General features: G+C 38.8%; 2 protein-coding genes across 3 annotated transcripts; one reads left to right on the top strand and one right to left on the bottom strand.

The window, feature by feature from the left end:
* Positions 1 to 219: 219 nt before the first annotated feature.
* On the top strand, positions 220 to 9,060 carry LOC311073022 (uncharacterized protein; the record flags this gene model as incomplete). 2 transcript variants are annotated; one of them, XM_084098411.1, is made up of 10 exons in its annotated part: positions 220 to 611; positions 1,073 to 1,206; positions 1,838 to 1,996; positions 2,154 to 2,216; positions 2,318 to 2,377; positions 3,331 to 3,375; positions 5,921 to 6,401; positions 7,929 to 8,132; positions 8,490 to 8,626; positions 8,753 to 9,060. In XM_084098411.1, exons 1-10 carry the CDS (start codon positions 383 to 385, stop codon positions 8,801 to 8,803), a joined length of 1,563 nt encoding a protein of 520 aa, XP_083954537.1. In that variant the 5' UTR covers positions 220 to 382. The 2 variants fall into 2 exon arrangements, with proteins under 2 accessions (XP_083954537.1, XP_083954536.1); XM_084098410.1 differs by lacking the exon at positions 8,753 to 9,060 and having other exon boundaries at positions 8,490 to 8,683.
* Positions 8,722 to 22,953, bottom strand: LOC311073021 (BEN domain-containing protein 2). The gene is made up of 11 exons (XM_084098409.1): positions 22,755 to 22,953; positions 21,533 to 21,663; positions 21,204 to 21,272; positions 21,003 to 21,080; positions 20,302 to 20,394; positions 19,171 to 19,507; positions 18,423 to 18,626; positions 15,294 to 15,415; positions 14,056 to 14,257; positions 9,520 to 9,723; positions 8,722 to 9,394 (listed from the first exon to the last, which is right to left on the bottom strand). The coding sequence occupies exons 1-11, from the start codon at positions 22,765 to 22,767 to the stop codon at positions 9,255 to 9,257; spliced, it is 1,593 nt and encodes a 530-aa protein (XP_083954535.1). The 5' UTR covers positions 22,768 to 22,953; the 3' UTR covers positions 8,722 to 9,254.
* Positions 22,954 to 23,313: the final 360 nt, after the last annotated feature.

Raw genomic sequence — 23,313 nt, 5'->3', positions numbered from 1 at the left:
GCCGACATAGTTCATTATTTTCATTTTACCACTTGTGATATGCACTCATTTTATGCTAAACAATTATTACAATCACCACTTTGAAATAAACATCTAGTATCGTTACCATTAAATAAGGGGGATTTGGAAATACCCTCGAGTATTTACGTCAGTATGTATTATTATTTGAAGATCCATCCGCCAATCCCAGTTGAAAAACTCTAATACACACACACACACACACACAAAATCAGCTATTCAAACGAGTCAACTGCAGTCCGAATGAATGTGAGCCTGTCTTAAACTTAAAATCAATCTGCTAATTCTTTGGTGAAGATCAAACAAGACTTTACTCTGGAAAATCCTCGATAACAGTTAGTTGTTCGCGTGGTGACTGAAAATTATGGCTAGGCTTCATTCTGGCGCTGACTCGCGCCCTCAAAGTTGCTCAAACAGCGATGAGGACGGAACAAATCAATGTATCGTTGTCAAGCTGGAAAATGAAGATCCAGAAACTGAGATGGATCTGAGTATATTCGCTCCTGTCGAGTCCGATAACTCAGATGATGATGAAGAACTCTCGTGTTCATCCAGAGCTTCTACCTGGAGCAGAAGAAACATCCGAGAGCGAGGTTTGGCTAATTTGACCTAAGTTACATCTGAATCTTTAAAATATTTTATCTCTCTGTCTGCCTACCTATCAAATTTAAAGACATTATAATACAAGGTTTTAAAGAAAACAATTGCTTTATACTTATATATCTTAACTTTTCTGAGCCATTTTGCAGTAGTGTTCTGTTGATTTGTTTAGTAACATAACGTTAGATGTATGATGTTTAGCTAGTTCATCACATTATGTCAAACACTAATTTTTAACAACCACAAAGTGACACACTTACTATACAACACTATATTGTTTTATCACTTAGAACCCAGCACATTTCTTTTAAATGTTTTGCTTCAAACTTTGCTTTTTTTATATATAGCCTAAATGTAATTTGGTTTATTTCGTATCTAATGCAGAGTAACATTTAAATGTCTGTATATGGACAAATTTGGGTCAGTTATATATTTTCCTTACTTTCTGTCTCAGAAAACCAGGAGGATTCTGCACCCCCTGAAAAACAGTCTTGCAGGAGTAGTTTAAATGGACACCATGAGAGCCGACAAACCTTTCTGGATGAGCAGAGCCCAAAACAGAGTCCTGACTGTAGTGCCGCACACGGGGTATTGTGCCACAGCCCTCCTCTCTTTCGTGAAAAGTTTAGCAGTTAATAAATGAAAAATAACTAAGCCAGATGCTCATATCATTACATTCTTAGGGATAGTAATGAAATTGTTTTCATAATTTTTGGGTAATTCAGATTCTATGGAATCACATGGTGAAAATAAAAACATTAATGAAATTTGGAATTGTTGATATTACTTGATGATAGTATTTCCATGTCAACTAGCAGCAGCTGGATCATTTAATCTTAAATTTAATTTTAGTTAAAATTGTCAGGTTGTCAGATTTTTATTCAACAAAAACAGAGAATTTGGTAAAGTTTGTTATTTTTTACAAAACTACATTTTAGTGTCATCTTTTTTAATCAGTGATATTCCATGTTGATATAGTCAGTTATTATTCAATGACATTGGTGTCGTCTCATCATCATCTCGTCTTAGTTATGGAAAAAAAGGTCATCAACGCACTTTTTTTTTTTTTTTTGTCATAGTTTTCAGTAATTTAATTTAATGGAAGAAATTTGAATGGGTTTGGAACAACCTGAGAATGAGTAAACAATCCTTTAACTTGGAGTATCGGATACATTTTTTTTTTTTTTTGCTCATGCCAGTAATGATCATTCTTTTCCAGGACATGAACGTAGGACTCCCTTCTGAGGAGCACACATTTTACCAAGCTGTGCCTCCGTGTGATTCGGCCAGAGGTCCTGTAGAGATGTCTGGACTGAACATGGCAATCAGCCCTTTAGCTGCCATGGAGCCTCCAGTATTTCCAAATGCACCAGAACAGGTTTGTTGAGTCTCATAACTGTTGATGTTGACACTACTTACTTAAGTTCATACAAGTACCCATTCTATGCATTAATTATCCAATTCACCAATAAATGGTTACTCCGATCAAGGTCAGTTTCCTTTTTCATTAACGTCCGAATTGTTTTCTAAACCAGAGCAAATCTGCTGTCGGGGAGGACCAGCAGAATATACTGCTTGAGGTCCTGAACTATTGTAGGGTAAGAGCTTCTGTTTTCAACTTTATAAGAATATATAGGCTACAGAATCAAGGTCTTTTTAATACATCTGATCTGTTTGTTCGCTGTTTGGTGTCTTTCAGTTCCTGCATGCAGCAGTGCTGAGGCTTGAACAGAAGATTGACATACAGATGTCAAATGAGGTGCTGTAGACCTTTTAACCTCAGTGATCCAGGGTTTGACAATAAGGATGACCAAGAACTGCCACTTGCCCTGTTTATGCTGTCAATTATGTTAGTGCGTGCATGTTAGACCAGAGGTCTTCAACCCTGCTCCTGCTCATCCACTGTCCTGAAGAGACCCCAATCGAAGGCCAGTTTACACCTGGTCACTTCATGCGTTTTTACTGACCGGATTGCTAGTGCAGTAGTGCTGTCATATCTGGCATAGCCAATAACATGCTCTCACAAGTTTATTTTTTTATCATATTGGGAGGAGTAAAATGGACATATGTGGTTTCAACAACCAGATACCTTTACACTTGTCTGGTTCCTGAAGTGATTTGAGTTTGAGTGATCGGATTTAAATCCGTCTCGGAAGCGTTTCGGAGTCACGATCGGATTGATATCCGATCAGAGAAAACGCATGAAGTGGCCAGGTGTAAAAAGCCTCAAACACTCCTGAACCAGCTCTTCAGGATGGCTTGAACATCGCAGAGAGGTGTGCTGAAGCAGGTTGGGAATAAACTTTGCAGGACAGTGGATCCCCAGGAGCAGGGTTGAAGACCTTTGTGTTAGAGGGTTTTACAGCTGCTATCGCACAATATGAGCCCTTAAAAAGCTTTTGATTACTTAAAACTAAAATATAAGATGTGTATTGTGATATAATTTTTATATTTAGCAAAATAAATCACGTTTTAGTTTTAAAAAGATGATGCTATAAATGTTACATTTTTGCCCCAGGCCCTGTGAAAGCGTCACCAGAGAAAATTAAAATCTGAACTTCTGCAGCGACTAGGCCAGCAGAAAGACAAATCTGATTGTCGAGCCCTGAGACTAACTGACCATGATATTTTACCGATGCACTCAATGACAGTATGCCTGTACAGACCTTTTATGTGTGATTTTTGAAAATAATCTTTTCTCTTTTCTTAAAGCCGTCTTATGTAAGGAGCTCAGCAAGGCTGAAGAATGCTTCAAAGGTTTGTCTGTAAACCATATACCACTATGTATTGTTGTTGATGCGTCACTCTTATGCACAGAACTGTTGAGGGATTTCATTTGGTCTCACCTAAATAAATTGTGCAGAAACAAATCTGAGTCCTGCATAGGGTGGGCGATGTGGCAAAAATAAAAAAAAACAATAACAATATTAAAAAAAAAAAGAATGCAGACATTTAGGCCAAAGTGGCGAAGATAAAAATCTTTGTCATTATTTTCTTTGTTATTAAAAAATAAGAACAAAGATACACATTACACAAACATAACTTAATATAAATGAAATTGACAGTGCTTTATTTTTTTTCAGCTACAGTAGGTGTATTTAACAGTAGCATTGAAGAAAGTAATTAAATTAACAAATATGAAAATAAAACTACATAGACTTATGAATTATACAATGATTCTTATTAAAGCTACTATTAATGTTCTCAGTCAAGAGCAGTGAGTGATTTTCTCTTTTGAGTTTTGTTGTTTTATTAACATTAAAGGCGTAGTTCCCCCAAAAATGAAAATTGTCATTATTTACTTGCTCTAATGTTGTTCTAAACCTGTATTAATTTCTTTCTTGTGCTGAATACAAAATAATATATTTTGAAGAGTGTGGGTAACCAAACAGCTGCTGGTCCCTATTGACTTTTATAGTAGGAAAAAATATACTGGAAAAAATGGGGACCAGCCACTGTTTGGTTAGCCACATTCTTCAAAATAACTTATTTTCTACAGAAGAAAAACTTATTCGGGTTTAAAACATCTTGAGAGAGTAAATGACGACAATTTTCATTTTTGGGGGAACTACGCCTTTAAGGACAAGCGGCAGCATGTTTACTATAGGCTACTGTCACTTTATAATGGCACGCATCTAAAATACATCTACATACGCACCAGATTTTCTCAATGTTTGCTTTCACTTTAGACAAAACCAACTGTGTTTATGTAAACCTTGTGAGTATTTGACAGTATTAGCGCAATAAGACTCGAAAAAGATAACTTCGTCCAGTAACCAGGTGCTGTTTGACATGCACAGATGACGGATGCACTTACATGACGGATGTAAGCGCTCAGAAAAGCCCACCTTAGAACAGCATCAGCACGCAAATGAAATGTTTAACCGGCAAGGCTTTAAAGCACATGCAAATAATGAACTTTTGTGAATTGCAGTGTCCCGTACCTCTGAATTAACGTGTGATGTGTATGTATGTCGCGTTGTACAGTAAGTTGAGATGGAGGCGCCAGAAGTGAACTGATTGAATGCACTTTAACACGATACTACGGTATTTCTTCAAAAGCAGATCGTGGAGACATTTTAATCATCCACGATCAAAAATCATGATATCGCACACCCCTAGTCCTGCACAATTTCCTGATCGTTTATTGTGGTCCTGAAGACCTAGATTAGCTGGTTCATGGGTGTTTAATAAGTATTAAAGCTAAACTCTGCAGGACAGTGGAATAATTAGACGCCGTGATCAAGAGATTGAGGACTATACCATAATTTAGTGTTTAAAAGAGAACAAATATAGTGGTTGTGATAGGATAAGAACTGCCTGGTGATTTAAGTTGCTGACTAAAACTAGGAGACACAATAGACAATAGACTTCCTTCTAGTTCATGTGATCTCAGTGCAGGGACAAGTCATAAAATATCATTTGCGATCAGTTGCGTTTTTCTTTTCTCTTCTTTTAATGCTTTCGTTTTGTATTACTTTGGAGTAGTATTACAATAATATGCTCTTTTTGTGTCAGACTTTTTACTTTCCTTCAATAGGCAAAACAAAACATTTTACAGAGGTAACAAATGTGTCGGTCACAAATGCATCGATTGCTGGAACAGATCTAATAAATTAGTATAATAAAAAAAAAAAGTAAAACCACCAATTTCATCAGGTTTCGTGTTTTAGTGCTTAATCCTGTTCTTAACACACAAGTTAAGTAATTTACGGGAGTGACAACCACATTCTACTACTGAATCAACTTCCAAAACTGCAGGTATTGACAACCGCTATACAAAACTTCTACGCGTGTACGAAACTGAACTGAACAACTAGTAGTTAATGTGAATTGATTTGTTTAAATGCGCATCAGAGATGTTTCTCTCTTCTGTATGTGCAGTACAAGAAATCACAGGGAAAGATGCATGAGCCTTGACTCGTGTGTCATAAACTACTGACTGGCTCTGATTTTTGGCGACTGACTGCAATTTGAGACAAAAATCTGTGCAAAAGTCATGTAGTGTATTCTAGTCTTTATTTGGATCCGTTCGCTCGTCTCAACATTAGAGCGTAAAAAATATGGATATCCTAGTACATAAATACTTTAAAAAAAAAAAAAGAGCACAATCCTGATACCTTTTAATATAATCATCAACCAAAATTCCTGTATTTTATAGCAGGACCTTAGAGCATATATCCGGTCTCCATCCTCCCTCACATTGGCAAAATTCAGACCATGTCTGGATAACCTGATTGGTTATTCAAAAGGACTGTTTTTGTCATTAATTTTAGCTGATAATGTGTTCCACATCTCTCAGAGACCGGCGTCTCTACCTGTTGAAGATGGGCAGCTGTCCGGTCCTTTGGCCCAGCGTCTTGGTCCACCAGTCCAGACAAACCAGTGGTGGATCCCTCCGTGGAAGCGAGGGCCGGACAGGACAGGTCTCCAGCAAGCTGTCAACAACAGCCTTCAGTCGGGCAAACCTCCTGGTGTGGGACGAGGCAGAGGCAGGGGCAGGGGACGCGGGCGTGGACGTGGGCGTCGGGGGCGCAATAATGAATCCCAGCGCCTATCTGAAACTCCTGATCCTGCTTTGCTCATGTTAAAGCCATTCGGAGATGAGACAATGGATGATCCACAGCCATCCCAGATAGTGAAGAAAAGCTCTTTGTGCAACATGGGCCCAATGCATCAGCAGCAAAGAGAGAAAGGCTTGGCTCCGGTGGAGGAGGAGAAAGTTAAATTGGAGAAGATGCCCAACAACAAAGGCACACTTCAAGTTCAGGAGGACCACAAAGGTAGGATATGGAGTTGACAGTATGATGTGATTACTTGGTGGGCAGTGTGTCATGATAGGGTATTGAGGTCAATGACAAATAACACAGTTTGAGATGATACAAGGGAATACTCTTTAAAAATTTTAATTTTAAGGCCAAGTTCTTAGAAATGTCATATTGGCTTATGCTAAAAAAAAATCAATTTTCAACATAAGTATTGATTTAGCTTTAATGATATAGCTGGCCTTCACTGATAATTCGCAGTTAAACGCAAGTAGTTGACAGAGCGCTTCTTCCGTATTGTGACATATATCCAAGTGTAATGGATTATCAGAATAAAATGTAGAACTAAACGTTTCAAACTAAACTGCCTGTGTGAAAGCACATTAAATATCAAGCAAACTGTGAAAGCTGATTAACACCATTCACTCCAAACTTCTGCTAACTGATCTCTATATTTAGATCTGTTATATGAGATCTATATTATAGATGAATGTGTCAAATTTAACTCCCTTTCCAATTGCATCACTTGTGTATCGTCTAGAACAGTGGTTCCCAAACCTGTCCTGAAGGACCCCCAACACTGCACGTTTTCTTTGTCTCCCTAATCAAACACACCTGATTCAACTCATCAGCTCATTATCACATGGGTTAATGAGCTGATGAGTTGAATCAGGTGTGTTTGATTAGGGAGACAAAGAAAATGTGCAGTGTTGGGGGTCCTTCAGGACAGGTTTGGGAACCACTGGTCTAGAACAGGGGTTCTCAAACCTTTTGGGGCCAGGGACCCAGTATAACAGGGTAACAGTATAACAGTGAATAAACCCAACGTTAATGTGGGTGAGAGTAATGAACACAATATGCTCATTTTACTGGCAAAAATCTGTAAATATGAATGTAAAAGTAAATATGCACTTTTCAATAATATATAATTTTCCAGAAAATAAGTTGCACCTGAGTAGTCACACCGGGTCAAACGCAAGTTGTTGAGAAACATATAAATTGCAACGGTGTATCAGACGCATTTTATTATTACGTTCAAAAATACTTATAGCACAGATGTGAAAAAATGTCTATAAAAACTTAAGTGTCTACTTTTTAGACATTAAATGCATTATACAAGTCATTTTGGAATGTAAGTCACAGCACGTTTTAGATGATATAAAAATGCTAAATATAGTCTGGAAAATATGGTAGACCTACAGCAGATTATTTTGCGAACCCCCTGGCTATCAGTGGCTGGTCTAGAGGTTTCCCACTTGTAAATATCACTTCGCTCGATCATTCGCATGCTCAGAATTCATAATAACGCTATTTCCGACTTGACTTCAAGGGCACGTAACCTTGCCATGTTGAGAACTTTTCTTGTAAGTCGCACTACACACTAAATTAAAATGTTTGCCAAACTGTTGCTTATACTCACATTTTTTACTTGAATATAACATTTTAAAAAATAAGAGAAAACATTTAAAAATTTTACTTCAATAACTTTAGTTTAAGTGCCAATCTTGTAAGAAATTGATTATTGAATGGTCTTTTTTTCCTCAGTAATGATCGGGAGCGCCTTGCGGAAAGTGTGGATCCCATTGTCTGTGTACAAGTTGGTGTTTAAGGAGGTGGAGCCGCAGAAGGCCGTGGAGCCTGTGCTTCACGCTCTCTTCCCCATCAGCACCCTGTCCTGCAGTGCGGTCACAGGCAACCCCGCAAAGGGCATCCAGCAACTCGACCCAAACAAAATAGAAGCCCTTCGAGGTAAATGCAGTCCCTACTTGTTTTGTTTTTCTCCATGAAACGCTCAGAAATGAGATGCTTAACCAGAAATAATTATCAACTTCACAGATTCAAATGATATATTAATCTATAGATTGTATTTTTTATGTGCAGTCATGTTGTGCGCAAAAAGTATTTAGCCAAAGATATTAATTTGGCATGGCAAAAAAAATTATTTGTAATTTAAAAAATATATTGATGTTTGATGCGTTGCATAAAGGTTTAAGGAATAATTTGTGAATCAAGTTTTTTCCAGGAGAGTTTATTTCCAAACTTAAATTTGTGCACCATTAGCATTTCTAAATGGAAATGAAAAATATAAACACTTTGTGTGTTTAGAGTTCCTGGCTGAGATGTACCCACAGTTTGACGTCGGCGTGAGGGGTGTGTCATGGGCACAGTGTCTTGGAGTGATCAACAACATCACCAAAAACCTCAAGAAAACAGCTGAAAAAACATCATATCTACCAAAGGAGGTGTGTTTCTCAATCACGCCAGCTAGTTCTCAGCTAGGACTTATTCTACCTACATAATATACTTTCATTCAGTAGTTTAAGGGGCAAAACACATGTTTTAAACAGTGCTTCTGTGCTTTATTTCAGGTTGAAGGAGACACAAAAAATAACCCTTCATACTCCCAAGGGTTTTTGTAATCCAGACACACACATACTTCATTTCAATTAATCATCTGAACTCTTGAACTCTACAACTTTAGTTCAGAACTGAAGTGCAACAGCAGTATTTCTCTTTTATATAGCTGCTATGTTTCTAAGGAAAGAAGTTTTGAATACATAATATATTAACATTTGTTTTGTTCTTAATAAATCCATATATTAACAATTTCTTTGTTCATACACCTGTATCATTTTTTTTATATTGCCAAATAAAGTTTTTTTTTTTCTTTTTTTTCAGATCTGTTGAAAATTATATTATTAAAGTAACAACCAGTATAAATCACAACTGAAATTAAATACTAGTCATACATTCTATAAAAACCACCAGTAACAGCAACTAGCTAGATTTGTCTTGACACAAGTCACTCTTCACAAACACCTCTGCAAATTAATATTTCACTTCAATGTTATTGAGCAGTTTTTAACTGCGCTAGCGTATTCCTCTCTTTATGCCCATCTTGCGCTCGTATCGAAACTTGCGGATGGTGCTGTTTATAGCTCCAACGCAAACCTTCCAGTCACTTCCATCTTCCTCCAGCTTCATCCAGGGAAAACGCTCCAACAGGTGCTCTGATGAAGAGAAGAGTGAAAGAAGCTGTGAAGAAGCTAGTCCTCATTGGTACCGGAGCCGGTACCCAATCTTTCACCGTTTTGAAAAAGTAGCTAACTACATTGCCGATTATCAGACATCTCACCTCGCAGTGCAGAGATCTTGTTGTGGTCGAGAGCCTGAATGCCGCGCCGCACCCCACCGTAAACATTACTGCGTACCAGCACATCCTCTGGGAAGATGAATTTAATGAGATACCGCGCGATAAGCTCAGGACGTGTGCGCAGATGTGCTGCAGACAAGGCAAACCCAGGAACCTTCACATCCCGATGAGGCGGGCCCAGATACACTGCTCAGAAGAACACACGAACATGAGGAATCAGACTTGAGTGGCTACGTTTACACGGTCACTTTTTCTTCAAATCTGATTTGAATGCCGTTGGTGCAGACTAACCATCATCTTGCCATCAAAGCATACTTAATATGTATCTATTTTGTGTCCTGATTAGTAGATGACGAGCATATGAATCTTTGTGCCGTGCTGCTTATATTTATCAAGCATTAAAAACGCCCTTTTTAACCCTAAAACAAGGTGTCTGTGGATGAGCCTGAAGCAAGGCCTGATGGGACGACATTGTCCTGCTCCACTTCACAGATGATGAGTGGAAGGAGAAGTTTAGAATGACAAGACAGTCATTTATGACACTTCATTCAACAACAACAAGTTTGTTCTATGCATCATACATTATTGCGCCATTTCTACGTTATTGCACATGTGCAGAACTTAACAGGTTTGGTTTTCAATCCGATCAAGTGTTGACATGACCCTATTGAAGGGATTAGAAAAGGTTTAAGCCACCCCTTACAACCTGAATGAAATTTCAATCGGATCTGGCCAATTCAATCCGACTGACGTGGTTACATGCAGGGACGGAGTGAATTTCGAGATGGGACAGCGTTCCAGTTCAAATTGGTTATATTTTTTTAGGGAAATAAAAGGGATTATATTCATTCAATAGCCTACGAACATGATCCAAATTCAGCAACAAAACATAGCGCAAAAAAAATAATATATATATATATATATATATATACAGTGAGGAAAATAAGTATTTGAACACCCTGCTATTTTGCAAGTTCTCCCACTTAGAAATCATGGAGGGGTCTGAAATTGTCATCGTAGGTGCATGTCCACTGAGAGACATAATCTAAAAAGAAAAATCCAGAAATCACAATGTATGATTTTTTAACTATTTATTTGTATGATACAGCTGCAAATAAGTATTTGAACACCTGTCTATCAGCTAGAATTCTGACCCTCAAAGACCTGTTAGTCTGCCTTTAAAATGTCCACCTCCACTCCATTTATTATCCTAAATTAGATGCACCTGTTTGAGGTCGTTAGCTGCATAAAGACACCTGTCCACCCCGTACAATCAGTAAGAATCCAACTACTAACATGGCCAAGACCAAAGAGCAGTCCAAAGACACTAGAGACAAAATTGTACACCTCCACAAGGCTGGAAAGGGCTACGGGGAAATTGCCAAGCAGCTTGGTGAAAAAAGGTCCACTGTTGGAGCAATCGTTAGAAAATGGAAGAAGCTAAACATGACTGTCAATCTCCCTCGGACTGGGGCTCCATGCAAGATCTCACCTCGTGGGGTCTCAATGATCCTAAGAAAGGTGAGAAATCAGCCCAGAACTACACGGGAGGAGCTGGTCAATGACCTGAAAAGAGCTGGGACCACCGTTTCCAAGGTTACTGTTGGTAATACACTAAGACGTCATGGTTTGAAATCATGCATGGCACGGAAGGTTCCCCTGCTTAAACCAGCACATGTCAAGGCCCGTCTTAAGTTTGCCAATGACCATTTGGATGATCCAGAGGAGTCATGGGAGAAAGTCATGTGGTCAGATGAGACCAAAATAGAACTTTTTGGTCATAATTCCACTAAACGTGTTTGGAGGAAGAAGAATGATGAGTACCATCCCAAAAACACCATCCCTACTGTGAAGCATGGGGGTGGTAGCATCATGCTTTGGGGGTGTTTTTCTGCACATGGGACAGGGCGACTGCACTGTATTAAGGAGAGGATGACCGGGGCCATGTATTGCGAGATTTTGGGGAACAACCTCCTTCCCTCAGTTAGAGCATTGAAGATGGGTTGAGGCTGGGTCTTCCAACATGACAATGACCTGAAGCACACAGCCAGGATAACCAAGGAGTGGCTCTGTAAGAAGCATATCAAGGTTCTGGCGTGGCCTAGCCAGTCTCCAGTCCTAAACCCAATAGAGAATCTTTGGAGGGAGCTCAAACTCCGTGTTTCTCAGCGACAGCCCAGAAACCTGACTGATCTAGAGAAGATCTGTGTGGAGGAGTGGGCCAAAATCCCTCCTGCAGTGTGTGCAAACCTGGTGAAAAACTACAGGAAACGTTTGACCTGTGTAATTGCAAACAAAAGCTACTGTACCAAATATTAACAATGATTTTCTCAGGTGTTCAAATACTTATTTGCAGCTGTATCATACAAATAAATAGTTAAAAAATCATACATTGTGATTTCTGGATTTTTTTTTTTTTAGATTATGTCTCTCACAGTGGACATGCACCTACGATGACAATTTCAGACCCCTCCATGATTTCTAAGTGGGAGAACTTGCAAAATAGCAGGGTGTTCAAATACTTATTTTCCTCACTGTATATATATATAAAAAAGCGGCATATTCTATGATTGGTGGCGCAATGTCGACTTTCGTGATTGGCTGCAACCTGCCGATATTATGGCCAATATACATGCTTCTCTATCAGTGCACAGAGGATCATCAGAGCAAACCACTTGAGGTAAATTAAGTGGGATGAACTGAGATTTGGCTGAAAATCTGAACAGAAACCGCTTCTTTAACAGATTTAATATGGATAAAGCTACGTTTGCGTATCTGAAATTATCCACGTTTAGCTGGATGTAATGTAATGTCTAGCCTGAAAAGAGCCTGCATTTCCATTAATAAGACGTTATAAGATCGCAATCTGGATTCAAACACCCATGCGATCTTGTTCCTAAATGACAATGATTCAACTGTCAATTAAACCTTTGACAAGTACGATCACAGTTAACATTCAGATCTGTGTTGGCGCTGCTGCTGATCCAGAGACCGTGTCATGTTTAGGTATGAAACGGCTTCACAAACAGTCTTTTCAAATTCACTGTATCATTATTTCGATGTCATTGTGAATCCGATTAATTTCATTTACGTGTTATGGGGTGGTTTTTAAACCTTTAAACCTCTCTAATCCGAGAGGACTTCTAAACACTTGATCGGATTGAAAACTGAACCTGTACAAATTCTGCACATGTGCAATAACGTACAAATTGCGCAATAATGTATGATGCGTAGAACAAACTGTTGTTGCTGAATGAAGTGTCATAAATGACTGTCGTGTCATTCTAAACTTCTCCTTCCACTCATCGTCTGTGAAGTGGGGCAGGACAATGTCGTCCCATCAGGCCTTGCTTCAGACTCATCTACACAGACGCCTTGTTTTAGGGTTAAAAAGGGTGTTTTTACTGCTTGATAAATATGAGCAGGTATAAAGCTTCATGTGCTCGTCGTTTCCTAAATTTGGACCCGACATAGATAAATAATAAGTCTGCTCTTTAGAACAAAGAAAAGCAATGTAGGAGAATAGTTAGTATGCTATGCGCAAACAATTTATTTTTTGAATTTTTTGGCATTTCAGAACAAAAACCAACATTTGAGATGCTGTGCGATGTGATTGGTCCACTGGTTGGTCCAGTTATCCAATCACATCTGATTCTGAGGCAAGGTTATGTGAGGTTTTTTTTTTTTTTTTTGAGCTTTGAGGAATTTATTTGGTAAATATGTTTCCATTGTAGTTTATGCGCATATCTAACCTGGATGCCAGCCGAACTTAGCCCCGCCCACAACATTTAAGGTCGGGAAGTTCGGTCTGGACTTGATCCGTTGTGGAGCAACTATGCTCGAACCAGAGCTGTTCGGACCAATCAATTCGTCAGGGCGGACTTTATACAATGATGGCCAGATGATCAACAGTAACGTAATCATCCACGTCACCATAGAGCGCTTGGGTTGAATTCGTTTACAACAAAGATGGCTGCCGCTGGAGAATTGAGATGTGTAGATTCCGCCATTGCGTCTGTTATAGAAGATATCGACAGCGCATTAATTTTAAGAGGAACAGAGAACCGCGATCAAGGCATTTGTCGATCGGAAAGATGAATGAAGAACATGCGTCACTTACTCCGTTGCTCTGATTGGTTGTAGGTCTATCCAATTGAGTGCAGAGGCATTTTATTTCCTGGTTTGGTTGAAACACACCCCTTAATCACAGCCCAATGGAGCAGTATAAGACTCATGTACTGACTAGAATCTGAGTATGACGACGTCAGGCTAGCGCATATCATCTTATCGGATAAAAAAATCTGTTTATAGATTTTATGTGCATCTTGGCATTTCCAGTCAGGGTTTTTTTTTTTTAATGCGATATCCCAACATTTCCATAAAAATAAACTGATGGAAACATAGCTACCGTATTAACAAACGTAATTTGAAACAAATTTGTGATCTCTTGACCCCAAAGCACAGCCCTAATAGGAACTATATTTGATTGACAGATGTGATGTTTCAGTCCGCACTGACCGCCGTTAGATTCCCAATCAGCAGGCATGTCGTATTCTTCTGTGATGTGGCTCATCAGCACTTCCTGCTGTTTCTGCTCAGTGTCGCTGTCAGACAGTTCAACATCAATCTCTGCAGCCGCTTCACACGCAACTGCCTTAGGTGCCGACTCTGATGTCACTGATCCACTGTTCTCAGGTTTTACGCTGTCTTCAATCTTTAGCTGTGAACGAAACATTAACTTACTAACAAACATACCACTCCAAGAAAAACCTAGTCATGTATGGGAGTTGACTACTTTCACCATTTCTTTGTCACTTTTTGTGCAGTTCATTTAAATAATCCTGCAGTGCGACAAATTAATTGTAAAAGTACTTTCAACTAATGAGGTAATTTAAAACCAACATTTTTAAAACATATTTTACAAAAATAAAAAATATTTGGTTTAATTTAGATGAATTATAGCATGTCAGGTACTCCTACACAAATATCAGCATAACATGACTTAATCATAAAACACTTAAAACAGGCAAATAAATAAATATTAGTGCAGACGAAAATCAAAAGGGTCCAAGGACATTTGGGAAAAGCAGTGGTAATAACGTCATGGAAATACTGCAGATATATTGTTTTTAAATGGTTTTAATAGTAAAAGAAAAAGAAAATGAAGGTTGCCACATTCTGAGAGATTCTGATATTGGTGAAAAGTTGTCATTGGGGATGCACTGAAATTTAATTTACCAAAATGGGCCGAAACAGCTATTTTGAGTTTTGGATTTTAATTCCAATCAGCAAAGACATGGTTTCTTAAATCTAAAATCTTTTAGTCTGTGCTGTTTTCGGTTGATGCGTGAACAAAACTTAAACACTAAACATTTGTAGCGTGCCTGCCATCCAATAATCGCAAAAAGCTTTGTTTTTGTTAACAAGAAACAAAGTCTCAACTTTAAAATTCTGTCGATTTTATTATTAAATTCAAACAATGTGGTTTTGGCATGACAGATCGCTGTAGCGCCTCAGTTCCTTCAGCAGCGTGCATCAAGCACATGTGAACCGATCAACTCTTCCTCTTCCTCAACTAGTTACAGCAAAATGATAAACATGAATGAACATCAGAAGGAATGATGAAAGATACAGTACAACTTACTGAAAAAGACCCTGTCTCATGTAATCGCTCAATTAGTGTTTCAAACAGGGAAAGACTAACGTTACAGTGTTAGTTTTTGCTGATGTTAGAGAAGAGTTACTGTCATTCTCACCTTCCGTGTCTTGTCCATGAACCGATAGTAGCGGGCCATTGAGTTTATCACAGACAGACAAACTTTCCAGTCTTTGCCCTTCTCTCGAAGATCAAATTTTGGGTATCTCTTTACCGCCCACTCTGTGGAAATACACACCGCTGTTAAAACGAGTGACTTTCAAACTGCAACAGATATTGATATATGAAGCTGAGCAAGTCATGTAGAGCCTTAATCAAAATCTCTACATTGTGCATTGTGGGGGGGACAGAGAAATGCCTCAGGAAAGTGTTGTTAGAGAAGTTAGTTCTGAGAAAATCTTAAAGGCACAATATATAAGATTTTTGGATTAAAATATCCCGAAACCACTAGAACAATGTTATATATTTTGTTGATTTGTGTACTTCCATTATCCCAAATGTTTCTAATAATGTTTAAATCCAGAGAAATAAGCAGTTTTAATCAGGACACAGACAGTGTCTGTGCGTCGCCTATCAATGACATCATACCCGCGTTACCCTCCATTTGTAGAAACCATGGAAACACCAAAAATGCTTTTAATATATTATGTGTTTTATCAGACAGGTGAGCAACTGTTTGGATACATTAATCGACAGAAAACTAATTGTTAACAAAACAGTTAGTCTTTTTGTTTAAATCTCGTTTTCTTGATTTACGGCAAGTACCATGTTTTTCCATAACTAGTATAGATCTAGCTCACTGCGAGCAAACGCACAGAGTAGCATTATAACATAACTTTCAACACACTCATGTATCTAATATGATAAAACAGCGCTGCGTTCCCTCTCATACGCATGACCGGAAGAAGCGGAAACGTCTGTGGGATAATAAAAGCCCCACTGATCTGGAACCATGTGTCGCGCTCGTCTCTCATTAGCAATCGCTCCAGCGGCCTCGTTACGCTCCAGCGGCTTTCGTAACATTAATAAATCTTTAATACATTTACCACTCATCCTTGAATATGATTTCTGCCCCAGTCCCGTCGTATTCTCCACCGGCTGTAGAGGCGAAGACAACAACTCCCATGATTCAGTGAAAACAAGGTGTCATCAAGCTACGCCTTTGTTTTGAATAAACGACCTCTAGTGGCGAAAAGTTACATAGTGCGCCTTTAAAGGAACACTTCGACTTTTTGGGACTTTGGCTTATTCACCATATCCCCCAGAGTTAGATAAGTCCATACATGCCTTTTTCATCTCTGTGCGCGCCGTAACTCTGTCTGACGCACCCACCGCTAGCCTAGCTTAGCACAAAGACTGGAGGTAAACGGCTACAGCTAGCATACTGCCTAGAGCCCTGCACGGGGCAAAACATCCAGCCCTAACCGAGACCTGGCCCGTGGTGTTCAAGCCCTAATCCGGCCCCAGCCCGAAAACGTCTGCAATTTTTCAGCCCGAACCCGACCCGAGACCAACATCAATATCACTTTGAGCTTTCTCTGATGCGCGCTCTCTGATGCGTGCTGTCTCTGCTAGACGCACACACATACAGACACACGCTACTAGGTAAAATTTTATTATAGGCCTCAAACATAACTACCACCACCGACAATTATGCCCACAAATATTGATACAGACTGTCCATTACAGAGAAGCATAAGCATGCAGTAGAGAATATTATATAGCCAAATGTGATCCAGCAGTAAATAAAGATTTATGGCCTACCTTTTTTTTTTTGTCAAGTAACTTTACTGAAGAACAACGTTTCAAAAAACTCTTCGCCAACTGGCTAACGTTAAATAATAATAAAAATATAATAAAGAAAAAAAAATATGTTGAACTGAGTAGGTTCATTCACTGTTTATTCGTGATCGTTGTGAAGAAAAAGAATAGCATCCACTGTTGAAGGCTTCAGGCTCGGTAATCAAATCAAAACTCTTTCAAAATGCAGCTTTTCCTGAAGTATTGGGAACTTTTAGTAACTCCTTACGCTCCAACTTCTCCCTGATGCCCTGCATGGTCAACTGTCACCTAATGCATTGCACGTGCGTCGCGTTACTCGCGTGATCGCATATTGCATTGCATATTTATAATATTATCAATATAACAATATTCCATACAGTAGCCTGCGCTCTGCACGTATATTATGGGCACGATGAAAGGAGAAAAGCTAAATGAGCCGGAGTCCGACCAAAGCCCAATCTGTAAAAAAAAAAAAAAAATTGACCCGACTGCTTCCAATAAGTGACAAAATAACGCCAACATTTTCCTATTTACATGTTGTGATTTGTATAGTCACAGCGTGTACAAATAACATGGTCACATATTCTCAGAAGGCAAAGCACTGCTACTTGGGTGGAGTGATTTGCTCGCAGCGCCTGAGAAGCCCCGTGGTGAGGAGCAGAGTTCGCTCAGAATTGGAATAAATCACTCCGCAGAAGTAGCAGTGCTTCATCTTCTGAGAATATAGTTCCCAGTATGTATACGGTTAAAAGATGGTTGTGTCTCATGTGACCTTGTTATTCGTACACACTGTGACTATACAAATCACATGTAAATAGGAAAATGTTGGCGTTATTTTGTCACTTATTGGGAGCAGTATGCTAGCTGGAGCCGTTTACCTCCAGTCTTTGTGCTAAGCTAGGCTAGCGGTGGGTGCGTCAGACAGAGTTACAGCACGCACGGAGATGAAAAAGGTATGTATGGACTTATCTAACTCTGGGGGATACAGTGAATAAGCTAAAGTCCCAAAAAGTCGAAGTGTTCCTTTAATGTGTTTGAAATTTAAGTCCATGATTTAAATGTAATTTAAAAAAAGACATCACACAGAGACAGTGATGTAGCGAATTGTCAGACACCTTTGCCAAAAAAAATTATTTCAAAAAAGCACCTAGCAACAAATCTAGCAACTTTTGGGACTTCTGGTCACTATATATAATATTTGATCTGTTGTCTGACAGAAAATATGTAAATGAGAACGACTTTATTGGACATTTGACTATATTTTATATTAAAATACAGTGTGTGAGCACGGATTAGGAGAGAAAACATGTAAATGGCCTACAATTAGCACATAACGTCATCTAGCTACATTTAGCAACTTTTTGAGCCGGCTTTTGCAACTTGCCATTGAAAATAGTTGTCAACACTGCACAGAGAAGGCCATTCATGAAACATAGATCCAGCTCACCTCTGATGGCATTGACCTTGTTTGGGTCGAGTCTCTTTAGGCGTCTGGTTGGGTTTCCATTTGTGCTGCTTTGAGAAAGTTCCTCCACTGTGAAAATGTTTCGTGTGATGTACCGCACCGCCGCACCAGGACGTGCCATTTTACCAGCCCTCTGTAGGATACAGTTTGACAGGAACACCTTCCTATCGGAGCTACCCAGACAACCTAGAGGAGTAGAAACAGACACAAATGGCAGCATTAAATCATTGGCACTAACTCGTTCAATTTAGTGAGGTTCAAATGCCAATTTAAAAAAAATGCCAATGGGGTAAGAAAACACACTTTATTTACACCTAAGGTGCCCCTATTGTGCTATTTTAAAGGTTCCTAATTTTGTTTTAGAGTCTCCAACAATAGTTTACATGAATCCAAGGTCAAAAACACCTATTGAAAACCATTGGCTGCCATTATGCGAAGTAGTTACAAACCTAGATAGGCGAGACTGGAATTACTGACGACTCGTTTTAGGCGGAATCTGTTTTTTTTAGTTATTTTTTTTTTAGGAGTCACTCCATTTATCATGTCCTTTGAAACTATGCAGACTTATTACATTAAAAAACAGCTATATTACACACTACAGAAAGGTAATATTGGAAAAAGCATAATAAAAAATATTCTCTGAAAGCAAGTTGTAGCATATTACAACACAGTGCTTCCAAAGTAAATTTTAAGAACGTTAAGATATTTTTCTGGAAACGGACTCTCTTACTCGTCTTATAAAGGTCTGTAGTGGACGCTGGGCTGATTTCAGCTGGACTCTTCACTCGCTCCAGATGTTGCTGCATTAGACTCATTTTATTGGTGCTGAGAGGTTCTTGTGTTGTTTGGGTTGGCGCTGTGGCCCGGGCCTGGTTCTGGATGATGAGTCGTGGAGGGCTGGGCACCTCTGGGCCGGGGGAGAGGGCAGGAGGTTTCCAGCTCTCCACAGATGGAAGGGGTGACGTAGAGGAGATATGAACGAGACGGGGCATCGGCGCTTCAGAGCTGATCATGGCTTCAGACTTGGCCTGGCAGCGGTCTCTGTAGCTGGATGACAAATGTGTCCGCTAAGATGAGAGGGAGAAAGTTCATTTACAGTCAAGACTGCATATGGGTCTTTCTTCAACTGCAGACACTTTTATGTCTCCAGTGTTTTTTATTAAAACTAAATTTTTATTTTATTTATTTTGACAAAGACGAATGTGAAAATACAGAGCTGTTGATTATCGTCTGCATTATTATTATTATATACTATTATATATATTTAAGCAAACGTGTATGACATGCTATAATTCTTCTAAAACTAAAAAATAAAATAAAAAATGAATCACCTCGTGTTAATTGGGAGCTGTTTTGAAAATTCATGTCACACTGCAGGATTATTAAAATGAACTGAAATTAACAAAAACTAAAAGGTGATTAGAAATGGTGAAAATTGTAGTTAAAAGCCTGTTTTAGGACTTATGAAGTGGTGTTTGCTAGGCAAAGGGTTAGTTTTATGCAAGTTTGTGCAGTTTATGGTTTTCAAGCAACATCACAACTTGCCACATTAACAAAATATTCAACTGGTATGGTTATGGATGATTTTACAAAATTAGTTTCACTGTTTTGAGGAAAAATCAGGTGTTGCTTGTATAATATTTGTTATGAATAATCATGTTTGCATGCAATGTTGGTTTGCATTCATATAGAAAATAATCAAATTAAAATATTTAATTCACTCAATTATAAAAAAAAAAGGTATTGCCACATTTATTTAACATAATATATATATATATATATGGGGGGCAGTGTGTAGCTGTTACTGTAATACACTCAATATTTATATTTGTGATATATGAGTAAAGTGTGTTATTTCTACCTGAGAGAGGACAGCTGGATTCTGGATGCTTGCTACTTTCGCCTTGAGCATCTCAAACTTCTCATCGAGTTTTAGAATGGCTCCATATGTAACCTGCACAAAGACACCTGAATGTCATTCTGACTTTTAAAAGACAACTCAACATTTAAAATGAAAAATCTTTGTTAAATCCATAGTAAAAAAAAAAACAAGATGCAAAATTGACCCTTCGCTGAGCTCTGCCCTCCTTGACTACTATTACTCGCAACAGAACGTCTCATAGGAGCGAATACGAGATTCCTGTTAATGAGCAATTTCAGTAAAATGTGCTCATAGAAACTATTGATTGGATGTGATGTGGGCCAGCATGAATTTCTGATATTGCAAAAGTATTTTATGTGGAGGAAAAAAAAAATCGAGACAAGAAAATGGGGAAAAAAACCCTCATTTGAAAGTAATAACATTAGTGAGTGAACAAAACTGTTCTTAAAATGTCTACAGGCCAATTCACTCTGCACCGACAGTCACCAGATTACAGCATGTCACTTCTCAGACGCTGAATCAGCACGTTCAGCTCGAACAGACGCCAACACACTCCGACAAAACCTGGAGAAGTGTCTGTCGATGCACTGTGAAATGGCCTTACAACACACAACAGAGAGGATTGGTCAGAAATGTTTTAAGGGCGGGGCTTAGCAATGAATCAACTGCCTCATCAGTACCTGACAGTATGCAAGAATCTCTCCCAGAGTTCTTTGCAAATCAGCTCCATATATCTCAGTCGAAATGACGCTCTCTGCCTTCATGCACAACAACAACAACAACAAAAAAGGCTTTGAAAGAAAAGTTAGGCAAAAACAAGAACAACTTACTGAAGCCATTATTCATTATAGGAATGAAGTATGTTTTTAAAGAGCCATCACCTCATGCGAATCACATGGTATTTCATGTGTGATTTCATTAATGAGAACTTCATCATCCGCCTCGGACACCTAGCAGAACACATAACAGGATAGGACCGTTTCATGTCAGCAGTTGCTCCATCAAATGACCAATAGACATGAATCCACATATTACATATTCTTGCCTGTTATTAGAGTTTAAAAAAGAAACAATCCAAATCAAGGCAACATTCTGTGAACAAAATAAATAAATACACGTGGAACTGCCATGGATGGTTTACTTACCATCCTGAGCAGCCCTGTTGTATTCCTCTCTGATAAGTATGAAAATGTACAGTGTGATACTCTACCATACTGTCACTGAGGGGACTGGGGCCTCTGGATCTCATCATCACTGCCGTCCCGTCGTTGTCCATGCTCTCCAGACCGTCCTCTTCCGCCTCATCCTGCAAACCGCACAACACACTTCTCCCCCTGTTAACTGGAGGCAGAAAACATAGGTGTGTGTGGATTATTTCACTGTGCCAAAGTTGTAGTTACTTATAAATGCTTGTACAGAATTTCAGTTGTGGCATAGTTGTGCTAATTACAAACAACTGAGAGGTTAGACTTCTTTTGTTTGGGTGTCAGATGAGCATACACTGCCGTTCAAAGGTTTGGAGTCATAATGATACGTGTTTCTTCGGCAGTAAATCAGCATTAGAATGAATCATGTGACACTAAAGACTGAAAATTCAGCTTTGCTTCACGGGAATAAATTATATTTGAAACTATATTACAATAGAAAACAGTTATTTTAAATTGTAATAACATTTTACAATATTACTGTTCTTCTAATGCAGTCTTGGTGAGCATAAGAGACAAGAATCTTTCCGTGTTATGTAGGGAAAAAGTTATCCATGGGGTTTAAAGTGACTTAAACTTTTGTACACTTTATGTTATGAATTAATATTATGAATTAAGTGCCTGAATGGTGTTACAACAATACCAACTAAAAGTTACCATGGTTTACCTTATTATTTTTTAAGGTATTAGTATATGGAACATCAACACAATAATATTAGTGCCTTGCTATTTTTGAAGTATACTGGAGTACCATGGTAATTACCGTGTACCATGGTATTAATATAGAAATCATTCGGTTTCATAGTATATCTTGTTATCACCATCTGATAATATTACTGTACTTCGATGATAGCATCACAAAACGCCAGTTAATACAATAGAATAGAAAATACTTGGTTTTAAACATGTGGACATAGGCTAGTTGAAATATCTAACACTTTAATATCATTTCTAAGTGGTATTTTGTGTTAAAACGGAAATTACTGAGCGTTCCGAACGTTAAAACAGCTAATGTTCGTTACTTCCGTTCTCAGTTCATTTCGCAGTAAGTTAAACGAGGAACGGTGTGTTGAATAAACGCACAGCGAATATGAAGCTACTTCTGTTTTTAGAGCCAGCAAAACACGATGAAGCGATAAACAAAACCACAGTTGTATGTATTGTTCTGTGTCAGTCACATTTAAAGCGTTCAATGTGTATTATTGTTGTAAAGAGATGCACTTGTACCGTGAACAGACATGCTCGGTCCGCCGCTTGTCACTCGCGTAGTGTTTATCGTAAAGCTTTATTGTAATTGACCACCTATTACTTGAGCTTTTTGATGATATTTGAACGGTTTTCTAGTGTTAGGCTGTTGTTATTGAACGGGATTTTTAGATTACATTGAAACCACGCCCGTTCTGCAATGTCATTCCTCTCTGCGCATGTCTGAACGCAGCGTGGCGTTCACTTTACAAAGCGTTCCCTTCACACGCCCCTCCTGTCCTGACTGAGAAACAGCTACAAGCTGGGCAGCGTGTTGGTGCCCTGACGTTTTCAGAGACGAATTCACTGTGTATTTCGGTTAAATGGCTGTTAAACTTCAGTGTCATTGTTTAGACAGGTACAAACGATCGTCTAGACCGGTGGCTGAAACCATAGACATGATAAATACCGGTGTAAAAAGTATTTATTATGTCTATGGCTGAAACGGCACATGAACGCGCATAGAGCACCTTAGTCACGTGGTATCTGTTACTCTTCTCAGCGCTAGGCAGGGTGGAGCAATCATAGTTGACGATGATGA

The sequence above is a fragment of the Abramis brama genome (genome assembly GCF_963993115.1).
Source record: "Abramis brama genome assembly, chromosome: 22".
Lineage (NCBI taxonomy): Eukaryota > Metazoa > Chordata > Actinopteri > Cypriniformes > Leuciscidae > Abramis > Abramis brama.
Note: the sequence above shows the minus strand (reverse complement) of the source record. Positions and strands in the feature narration are given on the sequence as shown.